The sequence below is a fragment of the Bufo bufo genome, chromosome 3, assembly GCF_905171765.1.
Source record: "Bufo bufo chromosome 3, aBufBuf1.1, whole genome shotgun sequence".
NCBI classification, from domain to species: domain Eukaryota; kingdom Metazoa; phylum Chordata; class Amphibia; order Anura; family Bufonidae; genus Bufo; species Bufo bufo.
The window spans coordinates 369,165,307-369,180,713 of NC_053391.1; the positions used below are offsets into that span (position 1 = coordinate 369,165,307).

A 15,407-nucleotide genomic window follows, 5' to 3' on the forward strand; every position below is an offset into this window, starting at 1 on the left:
GTCTTACATTTAGAAGTGGTGGAGGATCTGCTGAAGTTATGTAGAGGCCGGCGGAACCACCGCCAGGTATAGGGGTTTAGACCGGCTTCTAAAACGCCGGATATCTTTGGCAAATCCGATTGCACAGGGTGGCACATTCATACATGCTGTCACAAGAAAGTTTGCTTGGTCACCCAGTAAAGCCTTTACAGCATGGAGATAATATCAGGACAGGGTCCGTTACAGGAGTACATCTGGACAGGGCCATAGAAGAGCATCAATCGTGCATCAGGACTTTTTTTTGAGAGTGCTCCCCCTACAAAATGACCCTCCAGTGGACTACTGGTCTGTATCTTTCTGACCAAACTGTCGGAAAGAAACTTCATGAGGTTGGCCTGAGGTCCTGTAGTGAGACCTTTGCGGACTGCCCAACACTGTAGCTGGATTTGTATTTAAAATAAATGAAAAAAGAGGGAGTGTATGTTAAATATATTTTGGGGGTCAGAGGAGTTATATAGATTGGAAGGATGCAGAGGAGTGGAGGGAAAAGCATGGGAGGGGAAGAGAGAGGTAGGTAAAAAGGACAAGGGGGGAGGGATGGGAAGGGATGTAGGGAGGAAAGGAAGGCGAAGAGATCTGTGTGTGTCTGAGAGGTGACAAAGGAAGGATGATGTAAGAGGTGTAGGCGCCAAGGGGTACCCACGGATTTGAAGAAAAAAGGGAAGAAAATTAGGTGGATGACATTTATTGGGGCTGCTCACACCCGATTGGACTGATAGTCCTCAGCGGCCTGACTTGCAGGTCGCAGCATGCAATAGATACACGAAAAAAGTCTGTCAGTGGAGCGCCCGAAGTCAAGGCAATACAGGCTAAACCAAATTAAGATTCAAGTATTTTGGTTATAAATGCGATAATAATGTGACCCAGTGCAGAGTGCCAAAATGCCACCCTCTTTTCTGGCCCTTGCAGGACTACAGTGTGCTTGTGTCCCGCAGAAAGGGAAGGAGAGAATGGAGGCCTTGTGTGTCCAATATACAATACGATAGAGAATAGGTAAAGGAGACACCACTTGTGTGGTCACATGAAAAGTATGCACCTACACTTGTGATGTTGCGACCACTATGCGGTCCTTCAAACAGTAAATAGGAGGAGATTTTCTGTACAGTGGAAAAATATTTGTCACACAATCTTGTGTATTACTCGCATCACTAGGGGGGGGGGGGGTTTGGCGCAAAATAACCTCAAGACACTTGACACCAAGAGATTCTCTCCCCCCCCTCGCCAAGATCACCTGTAGTATGGTAATCTCCTCGTTGTCTCAGAAAAGGATTACTCGCTGGACTGCTCATGTAGTACGATTAGACTTTAAGCTTGACGCGTTTCGGGGTATTGGCAATAACCCCTTGCTCAGGAGCATTACATGTTACACTAAACAAACAGTATATTTATTGATTTATTTATTGAACATGTGTTTATATTTATATCTATTTATTGATCCATTTATACACTCACCTAAAGAATTATTAGGAACACCTGTTCTATTTCTCATTAATGCAATTATCTAGTCAACCACTCACATGGCAGTTGCTTTAATGAATTTAGGGGGGTGGTCCTGGTCAAGACAATCTCCTGAACTCCAAACTGAATGTCAGAATGGGAAAGAAAGGTAATTTAAGCAATTTTGAGCGTGGCATGGTTGTTGGTGCCAGACGGGCCGGTCTGAGTATTTCACAATCTGCTCAGTTACTGGGATTTTCATGCCAACCATTTCTAGGGTTTACAAAGAATGGTGTGAAAATGGAAAAACATCCAGTATGTGGCAGTCCTGTGGGCAAAAATGCCTTGTGGATGCTAGAGGTCAGAGGAGAATGGGCCGACTGATTTAAGCTGATAGAAGAGCAACGTTGACTGAAATAACCACTCGTTACAACCGAGGTATGCAGCAAAGCATTTGTGAAGCCACAACACGCACAACCTTGAGGCGGATGGGCTACAACAGCAGAAGACCCCACCGGGTACCACTCATCTCCACTACAAATAGGAAAAAGAGGCTACAATTTGCACGAGCTCGCCAAAATTGGACTGTTGAAGACTGGAAAAATGTTGCCTGGTCTGATGAGTCTCCATTTCTGTTGAGACATTCAAATGGTAGAGTCCGAATTTGGCGTAAACAGAATGAGAACATGTATCCATCCTCTGATGGCTTCTTCCAGCAGGATAATGCACCATGTTACAAAGCTCGAATCATTTCAAATTGGATTCTTGAACATGACAATGAGTTCACTGTACTAAAATGGCCCCCACAGTCACCAGATCTCAACCCAATAGAGCATCTTTGGGATGTGGTGGAACGGGAGCTTCGTGCCCTGGATGTGCATCCCTCAAATCTCCATCAACTGCAAGATGCTATCCTATCAATATGGGCCAACATTTCTAAAGAATGCTATCAGCACCTTGTTGAATCAATGCCACGTAGAATTAAGGCAGTTCTGAAGGCAAAAGGGGGTCCAACACTGTATTAGTATGGTGTTCCTAATAATTTTTTTAGGTGAGTGTAGATTGATTGATTATACATGAATTTCCATTTAGGGATCTATTTATTCATTTTATGTATTTATCCATTCCCCTAAGTAGGAATGAAGCTGTATATGCACACTGTTTTTCCCCTTCTTCTTTTTTACCTTTTTTTATATAGTCATTTTGTTTTTTATCTCTTAACAAATATTGTTTTATATGAAATTGCATGTTACCATTTTATAATTCTGAACTGTTCCCTGGGAGGAGGGGCGCTTCTAGGCAGCTCTTATGCTCCTACAATATAATATAATTGTGCCTTTGCTGCACCTTCTGGTTTCAAATGTACCTCTGGCAACAATGAGCGGAAGTTCTGCTGCTGTCGATGCGTTCCATGGATGAAGCGCATATTTGGCTTCCGATATTATGTCACCGGAAATCCACACGTAGTTTGCGATTTCTATTACCTGCCCCTCCAGTGTGCGCTCCACCATTTCAAATATGCCTACAGTAGGAACAAATCCATTGGCTCTGATCTAAAACCCATACACCTGATTCTTATAGGTTTACTGATGGACACTAGATGTTATAGGTACTTAGCTTGAATGCTATTAGGATATGTTAAACTCTGGACTCCACGGTGGGGGGGGGACACTTCCGGTTCCGTGGCCAGGAGGCAGGCCCACCAGGTGGAGGAAATCATTGTCTGTTTGTTGTTCATGTATATATACTGTTGATTTAGTGTAACATGTAATGCTCCTGAGAAAGAGAGGTTATTGCCAATACCCGAAACGCATCGAGCTTATATTAAAGAGAATCTGTCACCTAGTTTGAGCATATTAAACTGTTAACATTGCAATGTTCAATAAAGTACCTTCATTCCAGCAAGGGTCTTCTTTCTTTTATTCAAGTTTTCATTTTGATAAAAAAGCATTTTTTCAGATATGCTGATTAACCTTAAAGGTGCTCAGAGGGGCGTTATTCTTCTCCTCTAGTGCCCAGTAACGCCCCCCTGCAGTGCCCAGCTGGCCTTTTATTTCAAGCCCAGCACACCTCCTCATAAATAAATTTACTCCCACATCCGAGCCGAACGGCGCCGCCCCCTCCGCTACGTCATGTAATTTATTCACCCCACCATCCTTGCGTCCTCCTTTCTTGCCCCTGAAATCTCGCGCAGCCGCAGTATCGCCGTCTGCCTGCGCCTGTCCGATCCTACGGCTCCTGAGGGCAACAGCCTCAATAGTGTCACTGGGCATGCGCCGAGTCCAGTGACGTAATCAGAGCGCTGTTGCCTCAGGAGCCGTAGGATCGGACAGGTGCAGGCAGTCAGCGATACTGCGGCTGGGCGAGATTTCAGGGGCAAGAAAGGAGGACGCAAGGCTCGTGTGGTGAATAAATTACATGAATTAGCGGAGGGGGCGGTGCCGTTCGGCAAGGATGTGGGAGTAAATTTATTTATGAGGAGGCGTGCTGGGCTTGAAACAAAGGCCGGCTGGGCACTGCAGGGGGGTGTTACTGGGCACTAGAGCAGAGGAATAACGCCCCTCTGGGCACCTTGAAGGTTAATCAGCATATCTGAAAAAAACGCTTTTTTATCAAAATAAAAACTTGAATAAAAGAACGAAGACCCATTACTGTTGGTTGAAGGGACCACACAGTGGTCGCAAGATCACAAGTGTAGGTGCATACTTTTCATGTGACCACACAAGTGGTGTTTCCTTTACCTATTCTCTATCGTATTGTATATTGGACACACAAGGCCTCCATTCTCCCCTTCCCTTTCTGCGGGACACAGGCACACTGTAGTCCTGCAAGGGCCAGAAAAGAGGGTGGCATTTTGGCAATCTGCACTGTCACATTATTATCGCATTTGTAACCAAAATACTTGAATCTTAATTTGGTTTAGCCTGTATTGCCTTGACTTCGGGCGCTCCACAGACTTTTTTTTTTACCCTTTTTTTTGCTTTTTTCTGAGTATCTATTGGATTGGTATTTGTCAGAGAACACCAGAATTGGCAGGTCCTCCAATGGCACCCAGTTCTCTTCACTGAGAAGAGCATGTTAAGGCCTCTTGCACACTAACGTGGTTATTTATTTATTATACATTTTTTCTGCTTCCGTTCTGTTTTTTGCGTTCCGTATACGGAACCATTCATTTCAATGGGTCCGCAAAAAAAACGGAATGTACTCCGTATGCCTTCCGTTTCCGTATTTCCGTTTTTACGTTTCGTTCAAAGATAGAACATGTCCTAATATTGCCCGCAAATCACGTTCCATGGCTCCATTCAAGTCACTTGGGCTAAAAATAAAAATAAAAAAAAGGAACGGATACGGAATGCATCCGTATGTCTTCCGTATCCGTTCCGTTTTTGCGGAACCATGTATTGAAAATTTTATGCCCAGCCCAATTTTTCTATGTAATTACAGTATACTGTATATGCCATGCTTCCATTTCCGTTTGCGATCTGCAAAAAACGGAAACAAAACGGAACCGCGGAACAAAACCGGAAATACTACTGAAACAAAAACCGGAAAAACGGATCGGTTTAAAATGGACCGCAAAACACTGAAAAAGCCAGATGGGAATGAGTCTGGGGATGCCTTGGTGAACATTATGCTGCCTACAACATCATCCAGTGTTACCAACTTGGAGCTGGGTCAATGATGGTCTAGTGAGGCATATCCTTGTAGGGACACACAAACGTTTATGTGAAAACCAGCATTACCCTGACTACTGTTAGGTACTGGAATGAAATCCTCATGTGGCTAGAGTGTGTAGGAATTTCCAGGGTGACTGAAGTTATTGATTGGCCCTCATGTCCCTTAGACCTCCCCAGCACCTAGACTGTCCAGGAGTTCACTAATGATCTGACCCAAGTCTGGGAGGAGATCCCTCAAGATACCATTCACTGTCACATTGTGAGGAGTGCAGAAAGGCATGTGAGGGACTTTACACACTGCTGAGCCACATTATCAGTTTCCATAATGAAATTCACACAAATTGTCTTCAGAAATTACCTCCAACTCAAACATTTAATCTCTGCCCTTCTTAAGAACTCCTTTTTCCTCATTTGAAACATATTGTGTGCTCTACCCACACAGTACAGGCCTTATGAAAATTCATTCCAACCTGGTGCATACTTCCTATCAAGCCCATTTGTCCTATATTTCTAAATAAAAATCTAATTTGGGTTCTACCCTATCCGACAAGCAATGGAAACAGATCTGAGTATCCACATGTAAGGGTACCCAAAACATGTTGATGCTTGAAACTTTATTCATGGTGTTATTTAATGGTATTTAGTCCCTTCTAGGATATCCCACGTGGTTCTAGGCTACCCTGTGATGTGCTTAACACTGGGTGAAAAGACTTCAGATCCTGGTCTCTTTCTTCATTAATTCGGTAATTGGTCGCAACCTCTGGAAGGTTGGGAGTCACCGTTGAACAGGAGAATCCCAGGGGTCCTCCCGAATTCTTGCAGATTGTGCTTTTTTTTTTTATCTGCTAATAAGCAGATAATTGCTATGACTTGGAAGAGCGGATCCTGGGATTTCTCTGTGGTCAAGATATGATTAGAATGTTATATGATTAATGAGAAGTTGACTTCTATTCTAGCAGATCGCCTTGGAGATCTGGACCCCTTGGATTGACTACTCCCTTTCTGACCAATGGAACAGGTCCTTGCTCTCCATTTGAGTGCATGCCTATATTCATGTCTCATTGTAACCAACTGCGGCCACCATTTTGCGAGAGAACCCACCTCCTCCCCTCTCTGTCTTGTGCATGTCTTTATATGTAGTTTGTATTTTTTTTATTCTGATCGCAGTTAATCCATGTAGTTGCCTTCTTTTTCTTTTCCTGTTAATACTCATTTATCTTGGTGGCCTCATCGGCCCCTATTAAGACATGTTTACACGGCCCGATTGTCTGGCAGATAATCGGGGACAAACATCCCTACGAACACTTGTTTCCAATAATCTGCCCGATGCAGCAGATCACCCAATAAACGCACAAAACTAGCTCGTTCATCGAGTGAATAGTTGTGTGTGCAGGCAAGTAAATTATCGTTTCTAGGCAGCAGATTGTGGTGTCTAAACTGCGATCTGCTGCCCAGAAACAATGCAGCTGTATGAGGACGAGCCATCACTCATATACTTTGGAGGTGATCGCTGCATGTAAATCCATAGCTTTACCTCCACTAAACAAGCTAATTGGCTGCTCTTTGGGCCGTGTAAATCCACCATTAGAGGATTTTGCTGTTGTTCAACGATATTAAATGAGCATTGTTTTTTAAAACAATGTATTTTTCATTGCACTCTGTCTAGATTTTTTTTATTTTATTTTTTATACAAAAACTGCATATTGTACTGCATCCCCTCATCTTTCCTTCTCATCCCCTGGTATGTCTGAATTGGGCTTTAATGTCTCTTTCCCTCCTGGATTTATTAAGTACTTGTTTACATTGACTATTTCTCCGCTGTATCTGGTCCTCCCTTGATTAGGCCAAATGTTGCCCCCTCCCCTCTTGTTCACACCTGATTGAGTCCTTAGGTCTTTTAGACCTTGGTCTTTTCAATGCAATGCATCTTTCAAGTGCACATACCGACTTATACCAGAATTGAACCAGAAGGGGACCAAAGGTAATTACAGAAATAGTTAATGCAAACAATGTTTTAATCTTTCATCTTCGGCTACTTTCACACTAGCATTTTAGTTTTCCAGTATTGAGATCCGTCATAGGGGCTCAATACCAGAAAAAAACCGCTTCAATTTTATCCCCATTCATTGTCAATGGGGACAAAACTGAACAGAACAGGAATGCTCCAAAATGCATTCCGTTCCGTTTAATTGAGTTCCCAGACCAGAGAGCAAACTGCAACTGCGGCATGACCCCCAATGCAAGTCAATGGGGACGGATCAGTTTTCTCTGCCACAATAGAAAACTGATGTCCCCCATTGCCTTTCAATGGAGTTCATGACGGATTCGTCTTGGCAGTGTTAAAGATAAATCAACCGGATCCGTTCATAACTGATGCAGACTGTTGTATTATCAGTAACGGAAGCGTTTTTGCTGAACCTTGCCAGATCCAGTAAAAACGCTAGTGTGAAAGTAGCCTTACTCTTCCCACTTTTTCAAAATCTCCTGAAATACCCCCACATCCATTCACCCAGCAAGGAACTATTCATCTCTCCCTCCATCTTACTATCTCATCTGACTGCTTGCACAAACCTGTTTGGCAACATAAACCCTTCCTTCCCAAACACACACAGATGCCTCATGCCCTCTTATTCTCACTTACTAACACTTTCTCTGCTTCTCCTCATTGCTGATATGTCTCCAAATCCAGGCCCCCTCAGCAAATGCCCACTATCGCCTCTACCTCCTACTACAAATCTCCTTCTAAAAATTTCTGCAACCCCTCAAACCTAATAACCATTCCTCTGAGCCCTGCTCCTTTTGGTTCCTCTTGCAGGAGCATTATGGAATGCACGCTCTGTCGGTAACAAACTGTCCTACGTTCACTATCTTTTCATCTCTCGAAAACTTTCCTTTCTGTGTCTCACAGGAACATGGCTGACACCATCTGATCTGACAACACCTCCCATGCTGCACTCTCTTATAGCTAATTTTATTTCACTCACACCCCTTTCCCCAAGTGCAAACATGGTGGAGGAGTTGGTCTTCTATCGGACACCTGCTCCTACAGCCCAACTCCACTGTCGCCCTTCATTACACTCGCTTCATTTGAAGTACACTCTGTTCGCATCTACTTCACCTCCAACCTTCAAGTAGCTGTCATTTACCGCCCCCCCAGGCCCAGCTACCATCTTTCTTGACCACTTCAACACCTGGCTACTACACTTTCTTTCTGCCAACTTCCCCACTATCATCATGGGTGACTTCAACATCCCTATTGACACCTGCCACTCAGCCGCCTCTACTCATATCACTCTCTTCCTCCTTCAGCCTCTCACAGTGGTCTTCTGCTAGCACACATAGAGATGGTCACACTCTGGATCTCATCTTTACCTGCCTCTGCTTCCTATCTAACCTTTCTAATTCACGCCTCTCCCTATCTGACCACAACCTACTCGCATTCTCTTCACTCATCTCTTCATCCCGGTCCACACACTTCATCCCGGTCCACACACTAACACCGCCCCCCCCCCGCAGGAACCTTAAACACCTTGATTCTCTCTTCTGCCACTCTCTACGACTTGTTCCCTCCAAGACCCAGATACTGCCACCACCCTATATAACACCACAATAAGTACAGCTCTGGACATTGTTGCCCCCCTCACACAAAAAAAAAAACCTAAAAATTTTCAAATCCTCACTCACTGATGCAAAACGGGCCTACTTCTCATCTCTCATATCTTCTGTGTCCCACAGCCCTAAACATCTTTTTAACACTTAATTCCCTTTTCTGTCCCTCAGCACCCCACCCTCTCATCTCAGCTGAGGACATACTTCAAACAAAAGATAGTCAACATCAGAGAAAGCTTCAGTACACATTCTGTCCCCAGAGACCCTCTACACAACTGCTCAGTCCTCTTCTCCCAAAACCTGCTTCTCCACCATTACAGAAGAAAAACTCTCCACTCTACTCTCCAGATCACATCTTGCCACCTGTGCACTTGACCCAATCCCATCCCACCTCATCCCTAACCCTCACCACAGTGTTTATCCCAGCCCTAACTCATCTCTTCAACCTATCACTAACCTCTGGTGTCTTCCCCTCTGGTTATAAACATGCTACCATTACACCCATCCTCAAAAAGTCTTCACTTGACCCATCTTCTTTGTCCAGTTATCGCTCCATATCACTTCCTCCATATGCCTCAAAGCTGCTTGAGCAACATGTCCATTCTGAACTGTCCTCTCACCGCTCCTCCTGCTCCCTCTTTGATCGGCTACAATCTGGCTTCCAACCCCACTACTCGACTGAGACTGCCCTTACCAAAGTCTACTAACAGTCAAAACAAAAAAACATTACTCTGTGTTCCTTCTCCTTGACTTGTCCTCAGTCTTTGACACTGTCAACCACTCCCTTCTGTTACAAACTCTCATCTCTTGGCATAACTGATTGTAAGCCCTCACGGGCAGGACCCTCTCTCCTTCTGTACCAGTCTGTGACTCATGCTTAATGCTAATTGTCTGTATTATGTATGTATACCCCTTTTCATATGTACAGCGCTATGGAATGAATGGCACTTTAATAATTAATATTGTAAAAAAAAAAAAAAAAAATCACACAAATTGGACACACCTGTGACTTGAATAGTTTACTTCGATTTTTGGGGTGATTTGGAATGCAGCCCTTAGATGGTTAATTATTTTGGTTTCCATTAACCGTTGAAGCATCACCTCCATCCAGCTTTTTGGCACGGAATATGTGGTACGCATGTCAGAAGACAGGGCCTTAAAATGATTATATGTAACCTAGGCTGTCCTGATGATTCCTAGATCCGGCAAGTGAGTTCACAGGTGTTCCAATTTGTCCCATTTGTCATCTGATATATTTGTTTAAAGTACACATTGGGGGTCATTTATCAAACTGGTGTAAAGTCGAATTTGCTTAGTTGCCCATAGCGACCAATCAGATTCCACCTTTTCATTTTCCAAAGGAGCTGTCAAAATGAAAGGTCGAATCTGATTGGTTGCTATGGGCAACTGAGCCACTTCTACTTTACACCATTTAGATAAATGACCCCAATTGTGTGATTAGTTATTCAAGGCAGATTGGAAGTCTATCGCCCAGCAGCTTTAGAAGTCCTACGGGGTAGGTACTCTGGACGGTAGTATCCTCCACCTGCTTGCCACAAGCTTCCTGTAGGTACCTATTATAAGTGGTGCCCCCGTGTTGTTGTTTTTTAACTCTCCTATAAAGAACGAGCACTTAGCTGTGGACAACAGCAAGTAATGCCCACGATGAAGCAGAGATGTTTGTCAGTGACTATGCCCATAGTGTATTTACTTAGCGACCTGCATGGGGGAAGGAGACTGTAGAGGAAGTGATGCGGCTTATGGGTTGAGCCAGTGAAGGGGAGGTACACACAAGGGGGCTCACGGGGCTTGCAGTAAACAGCCTCTATAGTGCAATCATGTGTCCCTGCTCTAAATAGCTCCCACTATAGCCCCCATTCAGTGCGTCTCAGAAGATGAAATGTGCAAGAAAAAAGTTCTTTTTCTGAAAGTAAGAGTATAAAGAGCACTTTCATAAACCTTCAGCAGGAATAACAGAGCAACAGCACTACATACAGTGAAAAAAATGCTCCAAAATTGTCATTGCATGGAAAATGCAGGTTATTACTAAAACGGACATGTCAGGGGAGATGACGGGTCCTCTTTAAAGCTTATGTGCACTAGTTGCTAACTGTGAACTAGAACTTATTTCCATATTAAAAAAAAAAAAAAAAGCTTTTTTTAACTGTTTATATTCTAGATTTCAAATTTTAGGTTGAATGCATCTAACTTTCTCTGCATCTTTTGTATAGATCCTTCTCGTGAGTTGGGATCATTATTGCACCAAACCAGTCTTAAGAATCCGAACTGGAAGAACCCATCATTTTTCACTAAAAGGTATGAAGGGTAAAACATCCTATGCATGCCAAGAATAAGTACTTTGACTTTAGCAATTTCAAAATTTCACTCCAGAATTTCCATTTTAATCCAGATTAAATGAGCAAAACAAAGCTCAATATTTATTACCCTGATCCTGCAGTTTATAAAAAAAACACTGTATGAACACACCATAGGGCTCGGAAGGGAAGGAAGTTTTTGGTGGGCAGATATTGTTGGAATAGTTTTTGGATGTTATGTAACATTTAAAGAGACTGAGTTTCCTCTACAGTAGAAACCCGCAGAAGGTGACCTAATTTTGAAAACTACACCCCTCAGACTTTATCAAGTGGTGTACTGAGGGCTTTGACCTTACAGGCGTTTCATAGAATTTAGAAACATTTGGATGTGAAAATGAAAAATTTCTTCCAATACAAGGTTGCATAAACCCCAAATTTGTTACACATTTTCTCCTGGATACAGCAAAACCCCATATGTGGTCATACACTGTTGTATGTGCACACAACAGGGCTCAAAAGGGAAGTAGAGTCATTTGGCTTTTGGAGGGCACATTTTGCAGGAATGGTTTTTGCCGCATTTGAAGAGACCCTGAGGTTACCCCTACAGAGGAAATCCCCAAAAAGTGACTCCATTTTGGAAACTATACCCCTCAAGGAATTTGAGGGGTGTAGTGAGTGCTTTGACACCACAGACATTTCAAGCGTTCAGAAACGCTTAGCTGTAAATATGAACGGAAAAAAATCACATTTATTCCAATAAAATGTTGCTTTAGCTACTTCTTTAACAGGAGAAAAAGGAGCCCACAATTTGTTACCCATTTCTTTTTAAATACAGCAACAATCCATATGTGGTTGTAAACTGCTGTTTGGGCACACTGCAGGGTCCAGAAGTGAAAGCACCATTTGCATTTGAGGCCTAGTTCAGGCATCCTCAAACTGCGGCCCTCCAGCTGTTGCAAAACTACAACTCCCAGCATGCCCGAACAGCTTACAGGTATCAGCCTATAGCAGGGCATTGTGGGGTTTGTAGTTTTACAACAGCTGGAGGGCCGCAGTTTGAGGATGCCTGGCCTAGTTTATTGATTTTATACAGCACTGACCGACAACTGCAAAGGCTCTGGATGAAATAAAAAAAAAATTATTGACCCTATTTCAGAAACCCCTCACAGTATTTACCAAGGGATGTTGTGAGCATTTTGACCCCACAGGTGTTTTGCACAGCAGATGGTGCAAAGTGAATGCCCAATATGTTTTGCCCATCGTGTGCCAGTGTGGAAAGCAAAGCCTCTTATTATCATGCTGCGCTTGCTGGTTTTAGAAACACCTTACCCCAGCACCCACGTCGTCGTCATCATCCCCCCCCCTCCCCGCATAGCTGCAGGCAGCGATAGTGACCAGCCTTCCTAGCTTAATGCAGGGAAGATGCAGCTGCAGCCGTGCAGCGATCCGCGGGGATCGGGTAAGGAAACTTTGACACTTGAGTTGTTAATTCTGGTATTGAAATCCGGCATAGCACCTAAATACAGGAATTAAATGGATCCGTTTTGATTTTGCACATCAGGATGCATATGTTCAGTTAGGATGTGGTTGTGTGCAATCAAAACGGGGGGGAAAAACGAATCGATCACTAAATACATTGAAAGTCAATGGGTGACCTGGTTTTCTAGGCTCCTTAGAAAATGGATCCGTCACCATTGACTTAGGCTAGGTCTTTATGACGACATTTGTCGTGCGACCATTTTTATAATGGTAGTCTACGGTGTCGTACTGCGACACGACAGTCGCAAAAAACCCATTCAAGATGGATTTTTCTGTGAATGTCGCAGTGCGACACCATAGACTATCATTATAAAAATTGTCGCGCGACACATGTTGCAGTATAGTTGTGCCCTATGTGTCGAGCGACTTATTGTAGTCGTGTAGACCTAGCCTTACATCGTTCTCAATGATGGATATTTTTTTATTTTTTTTCACCACCCCTTTTAAATTTTTAGGTGGGTTCTTTTGGATACTGAAATGACAAATGTGGACATATATTGTGATATTTTTATAGAGCCGGCTAACACGGTGATGACTAATTTAATTTTTTTTTAATTTTTTCCAGTTTCAAATGGCTCATGATGGAAAAGGGCCATTTTTTTTTTTTTTGCATACAACACGGTCAGTGTCAGCCAGGCCCCTGCCATGGTCATCAGCCATATCAGCTGTTAGAGGCTATGACAGTTACTGGGAGAAAGCTACAACAGAAAGGACACGCCTCTTGAGCTGTGTTAGGGGTTGCTGCTGCTGAGAGGACACCCATCCTGAGCTGTGATGGCGAGAGCTGCAGCAGAAGTCACACACTTCCTGAGCATCCAGTTTGAAATAAATCTAGCTGAGAAATTACAGCATTAAGCGGGCAGATCTCTGGATCCATGTAGAGGGCTGGTTTTAGCTTAGTTACGCTAGTTTTACATTTATGTTTAACGTATACTTAAAAATGTGATGTGAACCCGTCCTTACAAAGGCTGTCAGCAGAAGAACAAAAAAAACTGTTTGCACCTTTTCTATTGTCTGCGTATGATGATAGAATACATTATCCATGTTTGTGATATTGTTGCTTGGTATAATGTCTTTTAGGAATCACCCTCGCTTTGGAAAGAAGCCATCTAAATTCTGCAGCTTAAATCAGTGGGTGAAAAAAAATGGAGGTGCTTATGAACGCTTTAAGAACTTCCCAGCGACATTCCAAAGAAGTCCAGTGCCTGATGCTCTACCCGTCCGCCCTTCATGAATGCGGAACACTGTGAATGAAGATGTTTTGATGTTTCCTCTTTTCTTTCTGGTTTTTGTTTTTAATCGTTTTGATGTTTTTGTATTGACTGTAATTGTTTACGCCACCAGCAGGTGTCACCTGTTGTGATGTCCTGAGTTCTAGCTGTTTGTTCACTTCTGTGTTACCTTTTATAAATGATACTCCATGTTTTTGTTTTTATTGAAGTTTAGCAGGGGTTTTATGACTGTTGTAGATTTCTGTTGGTCTCTGCTCAGTTATAATAAAATTTGACATTTTCACATTTGTTTGCTTGATATGCAAATTGGCCTTGCCATCAAGTTGACATGTATTTAGTTTGATGTGTTCTGGTGTACCTCATCATATATGAATCTGCTTTATCGCTCTTAATTGATTTTTCCAATTTGTTCTTACAAACCTATCTGACCCATTTCTCTTTCCATGATCCAGTTCATGTCTTTCCACCTCTGCTTCTCCACTTGGCTTGGCCCTGGCTTGTGGATTACCTCGGTTTAGGAGAGATTTATGAATTGGAAATGAGTTTGCTGTAAATCACCCCCTCTTTCCCACCCACTTCATGAGGGATTAAAATCAAAACCAAGATTACTATGAATGCACCATTCTGCCAGAGAGGATGGCAGATAATACACGAGAGAATTCTAGCATTTTCTGATCGCTATATTTCCCAAAATGACACAAAAAGCTTTCTCGTACTGTCTTTCCACCTTGGGCGTTTTGACTGAGCATTTTTTCCAAATGGGGAATGATCCTGTCCTATTGTTTCTGCTATAGCTGTGCATATGTATATACAGTGGATATAAAAAGTCTACACCCCTGTTAAAATGTCAGGTTTCTGTGCTGTAAAAAAAAAATAGACCAAGATAAATCATTTCAGGACTTATTCCACCTTTAATGTGACCTATAAAAACTGTACAACGCAATTGAAAAACAAACTGTAAAAGATTTTAGGAGGGAAGAAAACAAACAAAAATAATGTGGTTGCATAAGTGTGCACACCCTCTTATAACTGGGGATGTAGCTGTGTTCAGAATTAAGCAATCACATTCAAAATCATGTTAAATAGGAATCTGCTTACACCTGCCATCATTTAACTCCTTAAGGACACAGCCTTATTTCACCTTAAGGACCAGGCCAATTTTTCCAAATCTGACCAGTGTCACTTTAAGTGGTGATAACTTTAAAACGCTTTGACTTATCCAGGCCATTCTGAGATTTTCTCGTCACATATTATACTTCATGACACTGGTAAAATGGAGTAAAAAAACATTTTTATTTAGAAAAAAAATACCAAATTTGGAAAAATTTGCAAATTTCCAAGTTTCAATTTCTCTACTTCTATAATACATATTAATACCTACAAAAAATAGTTATTACTTTACATTTCCCATATGTCTACTTCATGTTAGAATCATTTTGGGAATGACCTTTTATTTTTGGGGGACGTTACAAGGCTTAGAAGTTTAGAAGTAAATCTTGAAATTTCTCAGAAATTTTCAAAAACCAACTTTTTAAGGACCAGTTCAGGTCTGAAGTCAC

The 15,407-nt window shown here is 42.5% G+C and overlaps 1 protein-coding gene across 1 annotated transcript in view; it reads left to right on the forward strand.

Moving 5' to 3' along the window:
- Positions 1-14,125, forward strand: part of LOC120995411 (S100P-binding protein-like) — a 42,720-nt gene extending 28,595 nt beyond the window's left edge. Inside the window, exons 6-7 of the mRNA XM_040424589.1 lie at positions 10,994-11,078; positions 13,697-14,125. Coding sequence (XP_040280523.1) covers positions 10,994-11,078; positions 13,697-13,850 — 239 coding nt within the window. The 3' untranslated portion in view covers positions 13,851-14,125. The remainder of the gene's footprint in view (positions 1-10,993; positions 11,079-13,696) is intronic.
- The last annotated feature ends 1,282 nt before the right edge of the window (positions 14,126-15,407 follow it).